This window comes from Bubalus kerabau, chromosome 1 (assembly GCF_029407905.1).
Source record: "Bubalus kerabau isolate K-KA32 ecotype Philippines breed swamp buffalo chromosome 1, PCC_UOA_SB_1v2, whole genome shotgun sequence".
NCBI lineage: Eukaryota > Metazoa > Chordata > Mammalia > Artiodactyla > Bovidae > Bubalus > Bubalus kerabau.
In genome coordinates, this window is record NC_073624.1 from 71,619,084 (window position 1) to 71,637,434 (window position 18,351).

At 42.4% G+C, this 18,351-nt stretch overlaps 1 protein-coding gene across 3 annotated transcripts in view; it reads right to left on the reverse strand.

The window, feature by feature from the left end:
• The window catches only part of PPM1H (protein phosphatase, Mg2+/Mn2+ dependent 1H), a 300,784-nt gene that overhangs the window by 4,805 nt on the left and 277,628 nt on the right, over positions 1 to 18,351 (reverse strand). For 2 of the 3 annotated variants that reach the window (XM_055579318.1, XM_055579311.1), the window contains exon 9: positions 16,976 to 17,127. The exons of the other annotated variant lie outside the window; for it this stretch is intronic. In XM_055579318.1, coding sequence (XP_055435293.1) covers positions 16,976 to 17,127 — 152 coding nt within the window. The remainder of the gene's footprint in view (positions 1 to 16,975; positions 17,128 to 18,351) is intronic. 3 annotated transcript variants of the gene reach the window in all.

Consider the following 18,351-nt stretch of genomic DNA (forward strand, 5'->3'; position numbering starts at 1 on the left):
ACCAGGCTCCTCCGTCCATGGGATTTTCCAGGCAAGGGTACTGGAGTGGGGTGCCACTGCCTTCTTAGAAAGCTGGCCACCATCAAAAAGTCTACAAATAATAAATGCTGAAGAGGGCGTGGAAAATGGGGAGTCCTCCTACACTGTGCTTGTGGGAAAGCAAACTGGTGTAGCTACTATGGAGAACAGTTCCTAAAAAAAAAATATATATATATATATATATATATATATAGTGCTACCATATGATCCAGAAATCCTACTCCTGGGCACATACGCAGAGATGAAAACTCTAGTTTGAAAAGATACATGCATCCCAGTGATCATAGCAGCACTGCTTACAATAGCCCAGACATGGAAATAACCCAAGTGCCCATCAACAGATGAATGGATAAAGAAGATGTATATACATTGATATATACAATAGACTACCACAGCAAAGAATAAAACATTGCCATTGTGGCAACATGGATGGACCTAGGGGATATCATTCTAAGTGAAGTCAGAGAAAGAAAAACATTAAATGACTTATATGTAGAATCTAAAAATATAAGTGAATCTATTTATAAAACAGAAACAGACTCAGACATAGAAAACAAACTTACTAAAGGGAGAAGGGGTGAGGGGATAAATTAGGAGTATCAGATTAACAGATACACAGTACTTTGTATAAAATAGATAAACAAGGAACTATATATATTCATTATCTTAGAATAACCTATAATGGACTAGAGTCTGAAAAAATATATATGTATTTAAAACTTACATATGTATATATAAAAGAATCTAAGAAAGTGGATATATGTATAACTGAATCACTTTGCTGTACACTTAAAACTAAAACTAATGCAATATTGTAAATCATCTAAACTTCAATAAAAAGCTAAAATCAAAAAAGTGCCTACTTTGTTTCATTTAAGTCACATAAGAGTACCATCCATAGTTAAAGGCAAGAGACTATCCTGATATTGCTATTGCTGGAGATTTTGGGTATTGAAAAAAGGGTCAAAATTAGTTTTTGGTATTTTAAAAAGCAGCATTAGGTCACCTAGAAAAGATGGTTACCCATGAACCCTGGGTAAAGGGTTCTAGAAAATTAAAGTTTTATTAGAGACTTGATTTATTAAAGACTCTAGAAAATTAAAGTTTTATTCTCAAAGCTGCTTACTGCCATGCTAAGAAAACTTCCTTTGAGCCTGCATTTCTCGTTATCATTCATTCTGTCTTAGGTGAAATCTTGGTAGAGAAATCCATTTTTGCTTCATCAATTTCTTCCCTAATCTCTTACCAGTATGTCCAATACCCTCCCAATCTGACCTCCTAAAATTCTCCAAACTCATTCCATTTGACCTTTCTTCAGCACAGATACTACTCTTGTGATCATTTTCTTTATCCTTCATACCTCATGCCTTTTCTTCTTGAATTCTCCTATTTTTCTGGGATAGGGGTGAGGGTAGGTTGGCGGGGGGGTCCTACACCACTGCATACTCCCAAGTTCTCCTGTTGTGTCTGGGCTTCCATGACACATGGCACAGCCCTTACATTCCTTGGTAGATCCCAGAAGAGACTCTTCAGGAGGAGTCAATAAATGTTAACTTGGGCAGCACTTCCCCATCTGTCATCCTCAGTTATAATACTGTCCCCAGTCTCTTAGGCAAGAAATCATAGTCATTTTCTATGCTACCTTCTTACCCTGATACTTGTTGATGAGAAAATCCACAAGGCACTGTAGGACTTCTAAAGTTTGTATTATTTTAGTTGTATTTTATTATTGGTAGATAGCTAATTAAAACCTCACCTTTACTAAGATAAAATTTAAGCCTGCTGCTGCTGCTACTAAGTCGCTTCGGTCGTGTCTGACTCTGTGCGACCCCATAGATGGCAGCCCACCAGGCTCCCCCGTCCCTGGGGTTCTCCAGGGAAGAACACTGGAGTGGGTTGCCATTTCCTTCTCCAATGCATGAAAGTGAAAAGTGAAAGTGAAGTCGCTCAGTTGTGTCCGACTCTTAGTGACCCCATGGACTGCAGCCTACCAGGCTCCTCTGTCCATGGGATTTTCCAGGCAAGAGGACTGGAGTGGGTTGGCATTGCCTTCTCCACAAATTAAGCCTACTTATTATAAAAACTGCTATTTTAAATTTATTTTTGCCATCATTCATTCATACATACAGAAATTGCATCACCAACTGAACCAGTAGTAAGCCTGGTAATATCTTTAAATTCACTAATTCATACTTTAGCAGTTTACTATTCAGTCTACTCAGTGAGTTCCTTTATTTCAATTACCTATTTTTCACCACTGCAAATTTCCATTTGGTTCTTTTCCAAATCCACCTCTTCTTTACCTTATGGTTCTATTTGTAAATGTTTAAAGTTTCTCTCAACCTGCTCTATTAGGTTTTCTTTGGTGGGGGGAGGGATAGAGGGAAGGCTCTGTTATCCTTTCTAGTTATCCTTTCTCATGCTGGGTTTAAAGGTAAGATAGAGGCTTCTCTTCAGTAGGGTTGTTTACTGTGTGCCCTAGGTTATCGACAGTGATTCAAAAATGTGCCTTTAGTAGGGCACACTATGGGTTCCTCCAGTTCTAGAACACATTTTAGGTAAATTTCTTGGCTTAGGATCCCCAGGCCCCAGGCGAGGTGTGAGACTTAACCTCACTCTTTCTCCATGTGGTAGGCCTACCCAGCGCCTCCTCACAGAACCTCAGTTTCATCAAGTCCTTGCCATCATCCATGTGCTGCGGGAAGGCTATTTCCACTTGAGTGGGAAGCTTAGGGAGAACACCTTGGACCATTTCTTCTAACACTGTGGCCAAGAGGCCAGCGTCCTCCACCCGACTTCTCTTGGCCAGGCTTCCCTAGTGAATGCAACATCTCCCCTGTAAAAGAGCCGTCTGCGAGGACTATTGAAGGGCACGCTGATCAGATGCCGTTGGCAATAACTGGAGACTGCAGCTAACCTCTAGAATGGGGTTCCTTCATGTACAGGAGACACAGTACTGAAATAAAGTCACAAACGGTATTTAGGTAAAAGTTAAGCCACCTGTGGAGATCTTTCCTTATAAGCTGACCAACCCAACACAACCCCAGGCACCAAGTTGTTAGGAAAAGGTTTCATGCCCCAGCTCCAATCTCAGCCAGGTTGGGGGACACTTCAGAGCTCACCAGCATCCTTCAAGCACCATCTTGCCCCAGGCATGAAATCACTTGTAGGGTTGCTTTATCTCAAGACTAGGGCTCAGGGAGAAGAAGAAACATTTTCTCTGGAGGGAAAGGGCTGCTTCTCCTCTCTCCCATTTCATTCTCCTCCAGTTTCTACCTGACACGGGCTGCCTGGTTTGGTAACAAAGGGAGAGAATGTGTCACATGGTAGTAAGACAGGAGGGCTCTCCTGAGTCTGCTGCTGAGGCTGAGCACAAACACACCACAGAGTGAGGGGTGAACGGAACCACAGGAGAAAATCTGAAGTCAAAACACGAAATATCAGCACAATATACAAGAGAGCTGCAGAGAACACGGTGCAGCTGAAGGCAGTAGAAGGGATGAGGATTCTGGTACACCTCAGCCAGGACGGGGTGGGACCACTGAGAAGCCTGTGATTCCCGGAGCTGGATGTGGGGCGGCAGCAGGGCCAGGACCTAGGGTCTCACTCAGAAGGTCAGATCGCATCGGGGAAGTAGTGCGGGAGGAGCTGGAGCACTCAGCCCTCTGAACGAAGAGTCTCCCAAGGAGACAAGGTGTGTACTTGGAGAGCATTTCTCTTCTCTGGCCGACACTTTCCATATTGATCGGCTGGGTTCTGCTGAAAGAGATGGCTGCTGGGGTGTTGGGGAGGGAGTGTTGGGGAGGGGAGGAGGCCCTGACTTGGCCACCGCACAGGGCCTGGCACAGAGGTTTCCTCAGGTCAGAGCAGGATCAGCAGGCGAGGGAAGAAAAGCCAAGAAGGAAGAGGAGCTGAAGGACCGCTGAAGGCCAGAGGCTCTTTTCACAACCACTGATGCTAAAGTGGGCGGGGGCCAGGGGGGCAGTGGGGCAGTGAAGCCGGATGGTAAATCCTCCATCCACCTAGCCATCTCCAGGCACTTAGTTCTCTCACCTCTTGGGTGGGGCACATGAAGGCATCCTTGTGGGAGGCTGGGCTGCCTGGGGTCCTAGCCTGGGTGCAGCACCACCCACATGGCGGGCGGAGGGGGGCCTCTAAAGAAACTCCTTAGCTTCTCAGAGGCCCTCTTTTTGACTTGTGCATCTGGAATAATGCTAGCGCAGGCCTCAAAGGTCCTGCGAAGATAAACAAGATCCTTCTGAAACTATTTTCCTCATTAGACACAAAATGCCTCTCTCCCCACCAAAAGTTTTGCACCTTTTGCAGAGTCTGTTCCCACAAGACCACATCTGAATCAGCAGCAGAGTGTCAAAAGTAAGTCCATGTGAGGCTTCAAGCTGTAACCCTGTCTTAAAGCCAACAGTTCTTGGGAGGAACTTCTCTTTGCCATTTGGATGGTACAGACAGGGTCTTACAAGAGGAAGGCAGGAACCGGGGAATTAATGGGTTCTGAATATTTGTATATAGAAGGTAGCCTCCCATCTACTGTTGCCCAGCAGTAACTGGGTGGGATGGGAATAGGAGAAGGCCTTTCTGCCTGCTGACAGGCCCCTGAGATTGAAGAGGTGGAAAAGCCCTCCCAAGCTTGGGAACATTTTTCGTTGGCAGGGATCTATGGTGACCAGGTAGGTGGGGGGGTGACCCGGAGGGGCTTTTTGTTGTGCTTAGAAAAAGGCAACTGGCCCTGGGAGGAGGCCCAGCTCAGGCTTACTGCTGAGAGCCAAGCCACGGGTGCCCCTGTTGGCTCTGAACCCCCCGAAGGTTCTGCTTCTGTCCCCTGCCTGGTGCATGGGGACTGCATTCAGGCAGAGTACTCTAGGATGCGGAAACAGTAACAGCCGAGCCCACAACACTGTCGCTCTGTCCCCTGTGGGTTTGTGTGTCAGTAGGTCCAAGGCCATGGACTGGGGAGAGCTCACCACCCCTGCCAGAGAGGGTGAGAACACCCACCAGGCCTCGTCCACTTCTCTGCCCCTGGCACTGGCTTCCTGGTTTTCTCAAGGTGGTGCATGTTTATTTTAGTTCAAATTCCACATAGCAACATATCAGTAGGAGGGGGCATAGCAGACCATTTTCTTCTCCATTGTCTCTGGCAAGCCCTTTAAAATGACCTGATGTTCCAACTAAGGGTCCACGCAGTTCTGCATCAATGGCCACATCAATAGCACCGAGGAAGGGGAGATGGGCCTGGCAGTGGGCGGTTCAGAGGCTGTCAAGGGCAGAATGGTGGGCTGACATCCACGTTCCCAGATCTGAATATGCTCAACATTGAGAACGAAGCAAAAATGCAGATTTTCTCAAGTCTTCAACACGAGATCACTCACTCACCAGTTTGTTCTTAAAACCTGTAACTGCTCTGAGGGTGGGGCCAGGGATGGAGCGAATGAAGGGGAACCCTTCCTTTTCACATTTGAGGCAAGTTTTTCTTTTTTTGAAAAATTTTTTAATTTTTGGCTGCGCTGGGTCTTCACTGCTGCACATTGGCTTTCCCCAGTTGCAGCGAGCGGGGCTACTCTCTAGTTGCGGTGTGTGGGCTTCCCATTGCGGTGGCTTCTCTTGTTGCGGAGTTGTGGCACCACAGGCTCACTTGCTCCATGGCATGTGGAATCTTCCCGGACGAGGGATCGAACCCATGTCCCCTGCGTTGGCAGGCAGACTATTATCCACTCTACCACTAGGCAAGTCCTGAGGCATAGTTCTTCAAAATGAAATGGCACTGGGAAAAGCTCAGGCAGCTCACAGAAAGATTGCATCAGAAGGACCTTTGTCTTCCGCCAAAGTAGGTTTCACATTATCAAGGTATGTAGGACGTGCACTAGTATCCTGGCGTCAGTGTTGGTGGGTGTTTTAACTTTCCACTGATTAACCTCTTCCTTATCAAGGCACACAGTTTACTGAGCTGAGGAGAGCATGGAGGTGAAGAACACTTAAGGTGTGACCGTCAAGAAGGTGTCTTCTCTCATTAGGGAGATGTTGTATGGAATTTACAGTATGTTGGCATTTACAGATTTAGTACCCCTTAATAAGCCCCTCGAATGTCATGGGAGAGGGCTGAGGGTCATTAGATCCAAGTCGCCATGATGAGGTTTCCACAAAGAGATTTTGGGAAATGAAAAGTGAAATCACTCAGTCGTGTCCGACTCTGGGCAAAAAAAAAAAAAAAAAAAAAAAATCCTTGCCAGGTCTTACCTGGGCACTTAGAATGTGAATCCATGCCACGTTTTCATGTGTGGTTGACTGTTCTTTGGCCTTAAGTCCACTCAGCTTTGCCCACACCTTTCTCCTCTAGCAATTTTGACAATTTTTATTCCTTTCTAGCAGATTACTAAGCATCTTCTTTGCGTGATTACATACTTGCCTCCATTTCGAATATTCTTTCCAGGAGACCCACCACTATACCCCCAGCCTTACAGAGGGATATTCTGCTTCAGAAAATCCCTTCTGGGCCTTTCTCAGAGCACCCTTTCCAAAGTTTGCAGGATGTTTAGGCCTTTTATGAGAATCTTACCAGGATTAGTATAGACAAGTTGTGTAGCCCAGCCTCCATGAATTCCAACCACCCCATCTGAGAATGTGGACTGAGTATACTTCTTATCAACAGCTCATTCCATGACTCCACAAATGATGCACAGAGACGCCAGCCCTGCTTCACTTCAGGGCGTAACCCAGTAAAAAGAAAAAGAGCCACGGCACTCATATTCTGGCTTGTTCACAAAGCCGCCTTTTAATTTTCTGGTTCCTTTGTCGAGATAGTTCAAAACAGCCAAAGGACTTAATAAGATACACTGGGGTCAGGAAGGGCATACAGCTCATTTTTACCCCACCTCTGCCAGAGAAGATAGTGCCAGGGTTAGAACTTTGCAACGTATCTTTCTCTTAATTACCTTTTCCCTCACAATGCACCCTAGAAGGAGAGATGCTATTTTAAATTTTTTATTGTAAAGGATGTCATCAGAGGAAAACAATGCTGGCAGTTTGTCAGGAATGGCTGTCACAAAGAGAAGAGAAAGAAAAAATGTACACATAAGACAGACCAAAGCTATATCATCAAATGGCAAAACCTAAAAGCCCTCCTGTCACAGGGCTAATGCCCTGCCTCCTCCTGACCTGCTGAATTTCTAGACAAACTGGGCAAACACAGCAAAACTCAAAATGAAACAGGCCATTCAACATGTCAAAAGCAGCAGCACTGTGCTGGGCTGTTGCTTTGCTGCCTTCCTCTCTCAGGCGCCCACCCTGGGGCTGCATCTCCCATTCTCATTCTCTATCAAACGACTGGCCGGCCTGGTGAGCTTCCTCGGGTGTGGACCCAGGCACCCTCCATTCCAGCTACTCACATGATTACATGGGCAGATCTGTGGTCCTGGGCTACATCTGGGGAGAAATGACTCCTCCTGGCGGAGGAGCACCTAGAGCCACGGGAAGGCAATGATAGCAGGTCTGTCTTCATCACAGAAATTACGACTTAGGCTAAAACTGACCAGGACAACTTCCAATCCTATTTCTCTTTGGCATGAAAAGATGGAACAGGTCCCAGTCAGGAGGGCACCATCAGGAAGCCCACCACTGTGGCTTTTGGGACTAAGCTCTCCACGGGCCTCCCAATGACACACCCTAAGCCTCCACGTGAACACAGCTCCCTCCTTCCAAAGCTCACAGTTACAGGCAAGGACATCACACACAGGAAAGACCAACATCATTTTACGTAACGCCCAAGTTGTGAGTTTGAAATAAAATAAGACTGTATGATTTCCCAATATGGCTTAAATTACTAAGGAGCACAGAGGGGGGTAGGGCAGCAATCCACACGTCATATTTTCACCATCAGATTGACCAGAATGTTTTCTGATTATGGATTAGAATGAAAAAGTTACACAGATTCCATTTCGTTATCACAGACTGTCTTCCTTCCTGTAATCTTCACATTCATTTATCTCGTGAGTGCTTGAGGTCTGACATGACCTGCACCATCCACCTCTCACACAGAGATTACCCTACACTAAGCCCAGGCAGTCATACCGACTGTTGGGTTCATTGAAAATCACATTGTCCCCCTCCCCAATGTCACTCCAGCCTGCACTGCCTGGCACATTCTCTGTTACGCCTCACGTTTAAGTTCAGACATCCCTCTGAGTAGGAAGCTTTCTTGCCTGGCCCTTGTGCCATCCCTCTAGTCATTCATATTGTAACTTCCTTATGCTTTTGTAACCTCTAGACTTTAAACTCCAAGAGATCTGTTTTCTTCACAAATTCTTCCCCAGTGTCTAGCAGGCCATGGCTTACAAAATAGGTCTTTAATATTTTCCAATCGAATGAATCTGAATGGGAATTATTTGGCAAAGAAGATACCCTCCCCCATAAGGTCTCACAGTTTTAAGATTTCAAAAACCAACCAGAATTTTTCTGATGTCCATCTCTTAGCAATAAAACAGTGCCCATTTAATAACTTTTTCTTTCACCCATTCCTCTATCTGATACAGAATTCTTTCTTAGGTGTTGGTTTGCCATTTTCCCTGAAAGGCAAATTCACAGGCTTTTCTTTCCGGCCCTTTTGTTCCACAGAGATCTGTGTAAGCCCTGCTCTGTAGGTAACAGAGCTCATGAAGTAGGAACTGGCTCTGACCTGGCATGCACCTGCCCAGTGACAGCACCGCCCACAGGCACCACTCCCTGGAGGGCAGACTTGTTGCCATGGAGATAGGAGCTGGTAAGCAAAACCAAGCCAGCTTAGAGAGGTTTTAAAAAATACTGGGTGCCTTTTGACTCATACCTATCAGACGGCTTTGCAAAGCTTCACAAAAATAATTACAGTAGGGAAAAATCAACAGGAGAATGTTGCTAACAAGTAGGATACAGATTAAAACTAAAAGCTCAACAGGAAAAAAATGTATTCAAATTCAAATAAAATAATCTTGCTTCCTGTACCATCAATTGCTTTCCACCTGGGAAAAATTATACCAAACAACTCTTAGAAAGAGAGAATGTCTAGCTTTTTTTCCTGAAGGAGTTTTTTGTTGTTGTTGTTGTGAAATATACGAAACACATAAAAATAGCAAAAAATATAGAATAACAACAACAAATACCCAGTAGTGCTTATTATATATCAGGCAATTCACTTTATGTATTAATACAAGCATTAGGTCAGCGCCTCCCAGCTGGTGCTAGTGGTAAAGAACCCGCTTGCCAATGCAGGAGATGTAAGAGACTTGGGTTTGATCCCTGGGTTAGGAAGGTCCCTTGGAGGAGGAAATGGCAACCCACTCCAGTATTCTTGCTTGGAGAATCCCATGGACAGAGGTGCCTGGCAGGCTACAGTCCATAGGGTCGCAAAGAGTTGGACACAACTGAAGTGACTTAGCAGATGTGCAAGCTTTAGGTTAGGACTACTGGAACTTCCATTTTACAGATGAAGAATCTGAGACATGGAGAGGTTAAGAAATTTCCCCCAATGTCACAAAGTCTAGAAGGGGCAGAACCAGGATTTAACCTCAGGTTAAATGACTAGATTCATACCATTAACCATTGGACTATGCTACCTCTCACAGCTGGCATACAAACAAATGTATATAGCAAATGAAGAGTCTACAAGTAACATGAGCAGTCATGTACCTGCCATGTAGCTAGAGAAACAAAACATTATCAGTAAATGTCTCAGAAGCTCTCTGTGGACTCCTCCTCAAGCACGTATCTCCCTCTGCCACTTCTCTTCCCAAGGTAACCACTAACTGAATTTTGTGTTAATGCTCTTTGTAATTTCAATATCTGCATCCCTAAGTGATTCATTTTCCACTTTATGTAAATAGAATCATAATATGTGAATTCTTATATGACTGGGTTATTAAATTCAACATTGTGTCTTTGAGATTCTTCCCTGCTAAAGATCACAGCTTTGGTTCATTCACATCTGGGGGCTGTGAATTATTCTGTCCTTTATCTATCCTCTGGTTGGCCACGCAGGCTGCTTCCAATTTTTATCAAAAAAACAACTGTATGGATAGCTTTTTGTATGAATTGAATTATACCAGCACCAGAAAAAAAAAAAAAAACCCAAAACACCTGGGTTGTTTGTTAAAACACAGATACCTGGGTCCTACCATTGGAGTCTTATTTGATAGATCTGGGTTTGAGCCTGAAATTTTGTATTTCTAACAGGTTCTCAGATGATGTTGATGCCATGTGGCCCAAAGACTACACTTTAAGAACCAGTGCTCCAGGGTGCAGACTTAGGAGTCCATGGAGCTTCTGGTTTACAGGGTATGCATATACCCAGCTGTCTTCAGAGTCTATGTACGAATTCACAAATCCATCTGCATTTGTTCTCCATGTTTTTAATTATTTCTACTCCTCTGTTGAAGTGTTTTTCATATATTTATTGGCCATTAATTTTCTTCTGTGTGATGACTAGTTCTTGCTCATTTTTATTGGGTTATTTGTGTTGTCCTTCTTGATCTGTGAGAGTTCCTTATATTTTATGGGTATGAATCTCGTTTTGGTTATATAAGTTGCAAGGATCTCCTCCCAGTTCCTGCCTTGTCATTTTATTCCTTTTATGTTGCCTTTTGAAGAACAAAAGTTGGTAATTTTAATGTAGTCAAGGATATCAATCTTACCTTGTTTGTGCTTTCTGTGTCTGGTTTAAGAAATCCTTCTCTACTACAACTATGACCGAGCACACACGCCCACATCTGAATTATTACTGCTTTCTATTATTAAGATTTTTTATTTGCCAGCCCCCCTCATTTCTTATTAGTTTTGTGGGAAATTTATCTACGTTGTTAGTTTTTCTCTTTTTTCTTTTGCCACACCATGCAGCATGTGGGATCTCAGTTCCCTGATGGGATCAAACCCACACCCCCTGCACTGGGAGTGCAGTCTTAACTGCTGAACCACAAGGGAAAGCCCTGTTAAAGTTTTGGGGTTTTTGTTTTGTTTTTTTTTTGACTTTTTTTGAGAAATTATGTTTTGTGGTAAAATATACATACCATAAAAATTAACATTTTTACTACTTTAAAGTGTATAGTTCTGTGGCATTAAGTACATTCACATTGCACACCATAAAAATCATAAAGATAGTCTCCTATGCTATTTCCTAAAAGTTGTACTTATTTTTCCTTTCAGTTAAGTCTTAATTTGCCTGGACTTGATTTTTTAATGTATGGTGTGAAGGAAGGATCTAATTTTAATGTTTTTGCACCATCTTAATTATTCTGATTTCGTACTGATATCTAGAAAGGTAAGACCCATACAGAAATGTCACAAACATTCTTGGCATTTTGTTCTTCCATATATACCCCAGAATCAGGTTGTGAAGTTCTATGAATTTTGGTTATAATTTTGGTTACAATTTTGTTTACTCTAAAGATCAACTGAGGGAAAAATAATATTTTTGCAGTGATCCTGTTAAAGAATATGTTAGGGTCATTGACTGTGTGTTAGTCGCTCAGTTGTGTCTGACTATTTGCGACCCCAAGGGGTGTAGCCCACCAGGCTCCTCCATCAATGGCATTTTCCAGACAAGAATACTGGAGTGGGTAGCTACTTCATCTGAGTTAGGGCTTCCCAGGGGGCTCAGTGGTAAAGAATCTGCCTGCCAATGCAGGAGACTCAGGTTCCATCCCCGGGTTGGAAAGATCCCCTAGAGAAGGAAATGACAACCCACTCTAGTATTCTTGCCTGGGAAATCCTGTGGACAGAGGAGCCTGGTGGGCTATAGTCCATGGGATCACAAAGAGGTGGACACGACTGGGTGACTAACACTTTCACTTCAAGATATATTAAAGTGGCAAACTATTTGCAGTGTGGGCTCCTCTTGGGCTCCAGCCCATGGACTTGCAAAAGCGTCGGACATGACTAAGCGACCGAGCACACATCTGAATCATTACTGTTTTCTATTTTTAAGATTATTTATTTGCCAGCCCCCCTCATTTCTTATTAGTTTTATGGGAAATTTATCTACGTTGTTAGTTTTTTTTTCTTTTCTTTTGCCACACCATGCAGCATGTGGGATCTCAGTTCCCTGATGGGATCAAACCCACACCCCCTGCACTGGGAGTGCAGTCTTAACTGCTGAATGAACCACAAGGGAAATCCCTGTTAAAGTTTTAGGTTTTTTTTTTCTTTTTTTTTTTTTTTTTGAGAAATTATGTTTTGTGGTAAAATATACATAATGTAAAAATTAACATTTTTACCACTTTAAAGTGTGTAGTTCTGTGGCATTAAGTACATTCACATTTTACACCACCACCATTTATCTCCAGAACTTTTTCCTGTTCTCATACGAAACACTGTAACTGTTAAACACCAACTCCCCATCCCCACCCCCGTAACCCCTGGCAACCGGCAACAGCCATTGTCCTTTCTGTCTCTATGTATTTGAGACATTGGACATGTATTTGTCTCTAGGTACCTTATGTAAGTGGAGTCATACAACATTTGTCCGTCTGTGACTAGCTTATTTCACTGAGCATAATGTCCACCCATTCGGTAACATGTGTGAAAATTTCATTCCTTTTTAAGACTGATGAATAGTCCATTGTATTATATAAGCACGATTTGTTTATCTCATTCATTCGTCAATGGACACTTTAGTGGTTTCCACCTTTTGTTACTGTGAATAACGCTGCTATGAACATGGGGTACAAGTATCTGCTTGACTCCCTGCTTTTGTTTTTTTGGGGTGTATACCCAGAGGTGGAATTGGTGGATATAACTGTATCTTTAGTTTTTTGAGGCCTCTCCATACCGTTGTCCACAGAAGTTGTATCATTTTACAATCTCACCAGTAATGTACAGGAGGTTCCATTTCTCCACATTCTCACCAATACTTGTTATTTTCTCTTTGTTTGTTTTTAAATAGCCAGCCTAACGGATGTGAAGTAGCATGTCACTGTGGTTTGATTTGCATTTCCATAATGTGTTAGTTGTTTTAAAGAAACAAATTTTGCCTTTATCGTTTTTTTGATTGTATATTTCTTCTTCTGTTATCTTTAATTTTTCCTTCCATTACTTTTCATGGGTTTATTCTGCTTTTTCATTCTTAATCTAGATGCTGTTGTTGAAATAAGGATCACAAAACTAAATTTTTTAATCAGGGCAGTTGTTTACTAATAGCCTGTACCCAGGAAGAGGACACAGTCCACAAGTGGACAGCACCATTCTTGAGGTTCCTTAGAACCCTCAAGTTATAAGAACTCTTTTGTACGTGTTTGTGTAAGTAATATGGGCAGAACTAGCCCAATAGTACAAATCAACCCTCTAGGTCTTCCTCTGAGAAATACTACCCTTCTCTATGGTTTTAGGGACCTTTTTCTGTGATCAGGAGTCTGGAACTTATGGGCAGGGTTCTTGTGATCAGGGGAACTGGGAGGTTGGGAAGGTTGGGAAAGTGACTTTATGATACGGAAGAAATATAGTCATTTCTGGTGGGTCAAGGATGTGTAGAGTTTTTCACCTATGCGTAGCTCCTTAAATTAGGGGGACAAAGGCTCGAAATTCAGCCTTTGAGGTCTTAATATGTAGTATTCTTATTATTCAAATCCCAGTAATTTCTAATTTTTATTATAATTTTTTGATTTGTAAGTTTTTTAACAGATAAACTTTTTAATAAAGAAGTTAATTTTCTTTCAATCCTATATAAAACAGTAGCAATTTAAAACTTTATTTCTGAAAGTAAAATATTCACATATGAACAAGTAACTGCAAAATTCACACTTCCAGGAAATCCGAAAAGACAAAAGGTGTAACAGTGATTTGTAAGTTGTTTAGAGGTTTGTTTTTTAATTCAATGTGGGCTTTCTTTCCCTTGACTAGTTTGAAAATTATACTTTCTGTTCTTCTATTCATTTTCTTACTATTAAACACATTTAAAGTCTAAAGTTAAACACTCATAATCTCTTTTCAAGTAGAACTATAACATACTTTAGCTGATTACTATACCCAGCGGCCAATTCATCATGCTATTTTTATTCAGTATAATTTTTAACCTCACATTAGACATTCATATTGCTGTTTTATATAGTTGCTGCTGCTGCTAAGTTGCTTCAGTCGTGTCCGACTCTGTGCGACCCCATAGACGGCAGCCCACCAGGCTCCCCCGTCCCTGGGATTCTCCAGGCAAGAACACTGGAGTGGGTTGCCATTTCCTTCTCCAATGCATGAAAGTGAAAAGTGAAAGTGAAGTCGCTCAGCCTGACTCTTAGCGACCCCATGGACTGCAGCCTACCAGGCTCCCCCGTCCCTGGGATTCTCTAGGCAAGAACACTGGAGTGGGTTTCCATTTCCTTCTCCAATGCATGAAAGTGAAAAGTGAAAGGGAAGTCGCTCTGTCGTGTCTGACTCTTCGCGACCCCATGGACTGCAGCCCACCAGGCTCCTCCACCCATGGGATTTTCCAGGCAAGAGTACTGGAGTTTTATATAGTTAATGTATGTTTAAATATACCCACCTATTTACTCAATAGCTTAATAATCTATTTTACGTCTCCATCTTCCACCTGGGGTCATTTCCTTTTCTCATCTGATGACATTCTTTAGAATTTCTTCAGAGGAGGCTGGATGGCAGTAAAATTTCTCAGTGTTTTTCTGCCTCAAAAGGCTTTTACTTCATCCTCTTGATATTTTTTAGTATATATAAAAAATCCCCAAAACTGGATCTTCTTTTCTTAGCTAGCTGAAGATACAACTCCACTGTCTTGACTTCTGTGTTGTTTTTGGAAGGTAAGCTATCAGTGTAAATGCTGTTCTTACGTATCTATTTCATCTTTCTTTCTGACTGCTTTTAGTATATTTTTTCAGTTCTTCAGTTTCATTATGAAATATCTACTTAAAATTTTCTCTTTATTTCTTCTGCTTGAGATCTGTTGGGCTTTCTGCATCTTAGGTTTAATATCATTCAGCATTTCTGGATTGGAACTTGGTTTTTTCCTTCCCATTTTCTATAGTGTTTCCTTTTGCACTTGTGTTTACAGCATCTTTAGGTCACCCTCCTAGTCTCAGTCTAATTTCATGCTTTCCCTCGCTCTGTCTCTCTGAGCCATATTCTGGATTCTTCAGATCGGTTTTTCAGTTCATCAGTGTGCTCTTCAACTGTCTCCAGTCTGTTTAATCCATTGAGTTTTTAGTTCCTATTTTTATATTTTTCATCTCTAGAAGTTCCATTTTCTTATTTAAAAAATCTTTGCAGTCATTTTATAGTCTCGTCCTTATTCATGTTTTCAATGCTTTTAAAAACATTTATGAAACATGTTAAAGTATTTATTTCTATATTTTGGCTGATAAACCCAATAATGAAGTATTTACAGGTCCAACTGTGATGTCTGTTGTTTCTGCTGGTTTTTACTCATGGTGAGTTATTTCCTTGTGTTCTGAGTGAAAGATGTCTTTCTCTAGAGGGGATTTCTTTTTATTTCTGAGTCACCTAGGGTTGTTTAGAATATTAACACTGCCATAATGTTATTCGGAATCCTTACTTTAAGGTTTCTCTCCTTTCCCAATGTTTCTTGAAAGAAACTGTTCTCCCACAGATGGACATCAATACTGGAACATCTGCTATCCTCACCAGGAGGATCACAAATTGGGTTATTCCCACTTTCAGAATATGAAGGAAGACTGTGAGGAAGATACACTGCTGAAATATCTCACAAAGAGTATTCTTTACTACTTGTATCTAGGTTTAACTTAAGGAGAGTTTTTATTTGGCTGTGAAAGTAGGGAGTTCCCTAATCGCCTAGTGGTTATGATTCCGGGCTTTCACTGCTATGGCCCAGTCAGGGAACTGAGATCCCATGAGCCAAGCAGCATAGCCAAAAAAAGGAAAGAAAGAAATGTAGCCAAAAATCACAGGAAAAGATGCTCAATGTCACTGATTATTAGAGAAATGCAAATCAAAACCACAATGAGGTATCACCTTATACCCATCAGAATGGCCATCATGAAAAAACCTGCAAACAATAAATGCCAGAGAGCGGGTGGAGAAAAGGGGGCTCTCTTGCACTGTTGGTGGGAATATAAATTGATTCAGCCACTATGGAGAACAGTATGGAGGTTCCTTAAAAAACTAAAAATAGAACTACCATATGGTCCAGCAATCCCATTACTGGACACTTACGCAGAGAATACCATAATTCCAGAAGGCATATGCAACCCAACGTTCACTGCAGCACTATTTACAATAGCTAGGACATGGAAACAAGCCAGAGGAATGGATACAGAAGATGTGGTGCAAACATACTATACATATGACTATTAGCCATACAAAAATAACAAAGTAATGCCATCTGCAGCAATATGGACGGACCCAGAGATTATCACACTGAGTTAACATAAGTCAGACAGAGAAATATGATATTGCTTATATGCAGAGTCTGAGGTAGGGGGGTAGGTACAAATGAACTTATTTATGAAACAAAAATAGAATGATGGATGTAGAAACAAACTTGTGTTTACCAGGGGTAGGGGTGGGAGAGGCATAAATTGGGACATTGGGACTGACATATATATGAAATAAACAAGTAATAAGAACCTGCTGTATAGCATAGGGAACTCTACTCAATACTCTGTAATGACCTATATGGGAACAGAATCTAAACAAAAATAGTGGGTATATGTATTATATGTATATTCACTTTGCTGTACACCTGAAACTAACAAAACAGTATAAATCAATTATATGCCAATAAAAATTTAAAAATAAAATGATTACTCCCAAACAACGAAAAAAGAGAAATGTAGTCCCATTTGCAATTTAGTTACTAAACCATCTATATCAGCTCATAAATGGTGAATCATAAATGATGAAAATTGCACAATTATTATCTATTTTATTCACATGATGAAACGCCACTTGATTAACAACCCTCCAATCATGGAAATGCACAAACCTGTGAGGGTCATCTGGATCACAGTTAGGGAGAAACTGAGTGATTGCTTCTGCCACTTCTTCATTTGATAAAACATCCCAGAGTCCATCAGTGGCCAAGATCAGCACATCATCTGCTCCATGCTCGTATTTGGAGAGATCGTAGACTCTTACCTGAAAAGAACAGGAATACCCTGCTTAAGAAGTTAGGAGCATATTATTCCCCTGAACAGACCGGCTTCTGATTTCCCTTCCCTTTTCTTGCCCAGCCCAGTGGTTTTTAAGTGTGCACCGTGCTACACGTGGCTGTGCAGCACACTTTGTGGCCAGGGGTAGCCTCCTCTGGAGACTAGACATCTGGGGCCCCAAACACAACTGTAAATGAGCCCAAGAAACGAATAGTTGCCAAGGAGGAAGTTAACTGAAAACGTAATGCCTGAGATGTGGCTGGAACAATGACACAGATACGGCGGTAGCTAGCAGAGCAGCAGGAAGCTTGCTGCCTTCCTTTCTTCGCACATCCATCCCACAGACATTGATTAAGGGTCTGCTCTGTGCCAGATGCTCTAAGTATAAACAGCAGAATTCCCTGCTTCTGAGCTCTCAGTCTGTGAGAGAGATAAGGCCAGTCTAGGCTCTGTAGAAGCTGCTCTGCACATATTGGCTTAGGACTGTGGAGACACATTTTATTTCATGTCCTCACTTGATACCTTTTGGCTTGTCTTCTCTGGGACCCCTGGAGCTGGACTGGTCCCATGTGAGCATGGAGTTCTGATGCTGCACTTAGGTCTGAGGACCCTCAATGCAGCCTAAATTACAAAGGACACGTGCCAAGAGTATGTCTTAGCAAACTTGAAGTCTTTCCTCATCTCTAGTACCTGAAATGACTTGGCTATTTCAACATCCCCCTTGATTCTTGGAAAAGAACACAGTGATCTTAGCAAAACTAACACTGATGAAAATCAAGCCTCACTTCTGTTAGGCCACCCTTACTGGAGCTAATGTTCACCCTACTTGGGTGGCACAGAAGGAGACGAGTTGGGGATTTCATTGCTATGCCCTACTAATTTGACAGAACCAGCCCTGTCTACACCCCCTCATGAACTGAGGACAAAGACAGGTCAATTTCATCCAAGTCCTTCAACCTCATTTCATTATCCTGTTTTCTAAAAACAAGTCTAAGTGACAGCTGCAGGCAGGGGAGGGCAGAGGATGGCAGGCAGGCAGCAGTCCCCGTGTCCCATCGCAGAGTCCTGTCCTGTCATCTCAGATCTCGAGACAATACAATTCTAAGAGCCTCCAGAATGTTCACATCCACCTCTGTAAAAGCCAAGCCGCCTATATTTCAGGAAGGTTTGCCCAGGCCAGTGACACCCTGCTACAGGATGAACAGCCTAT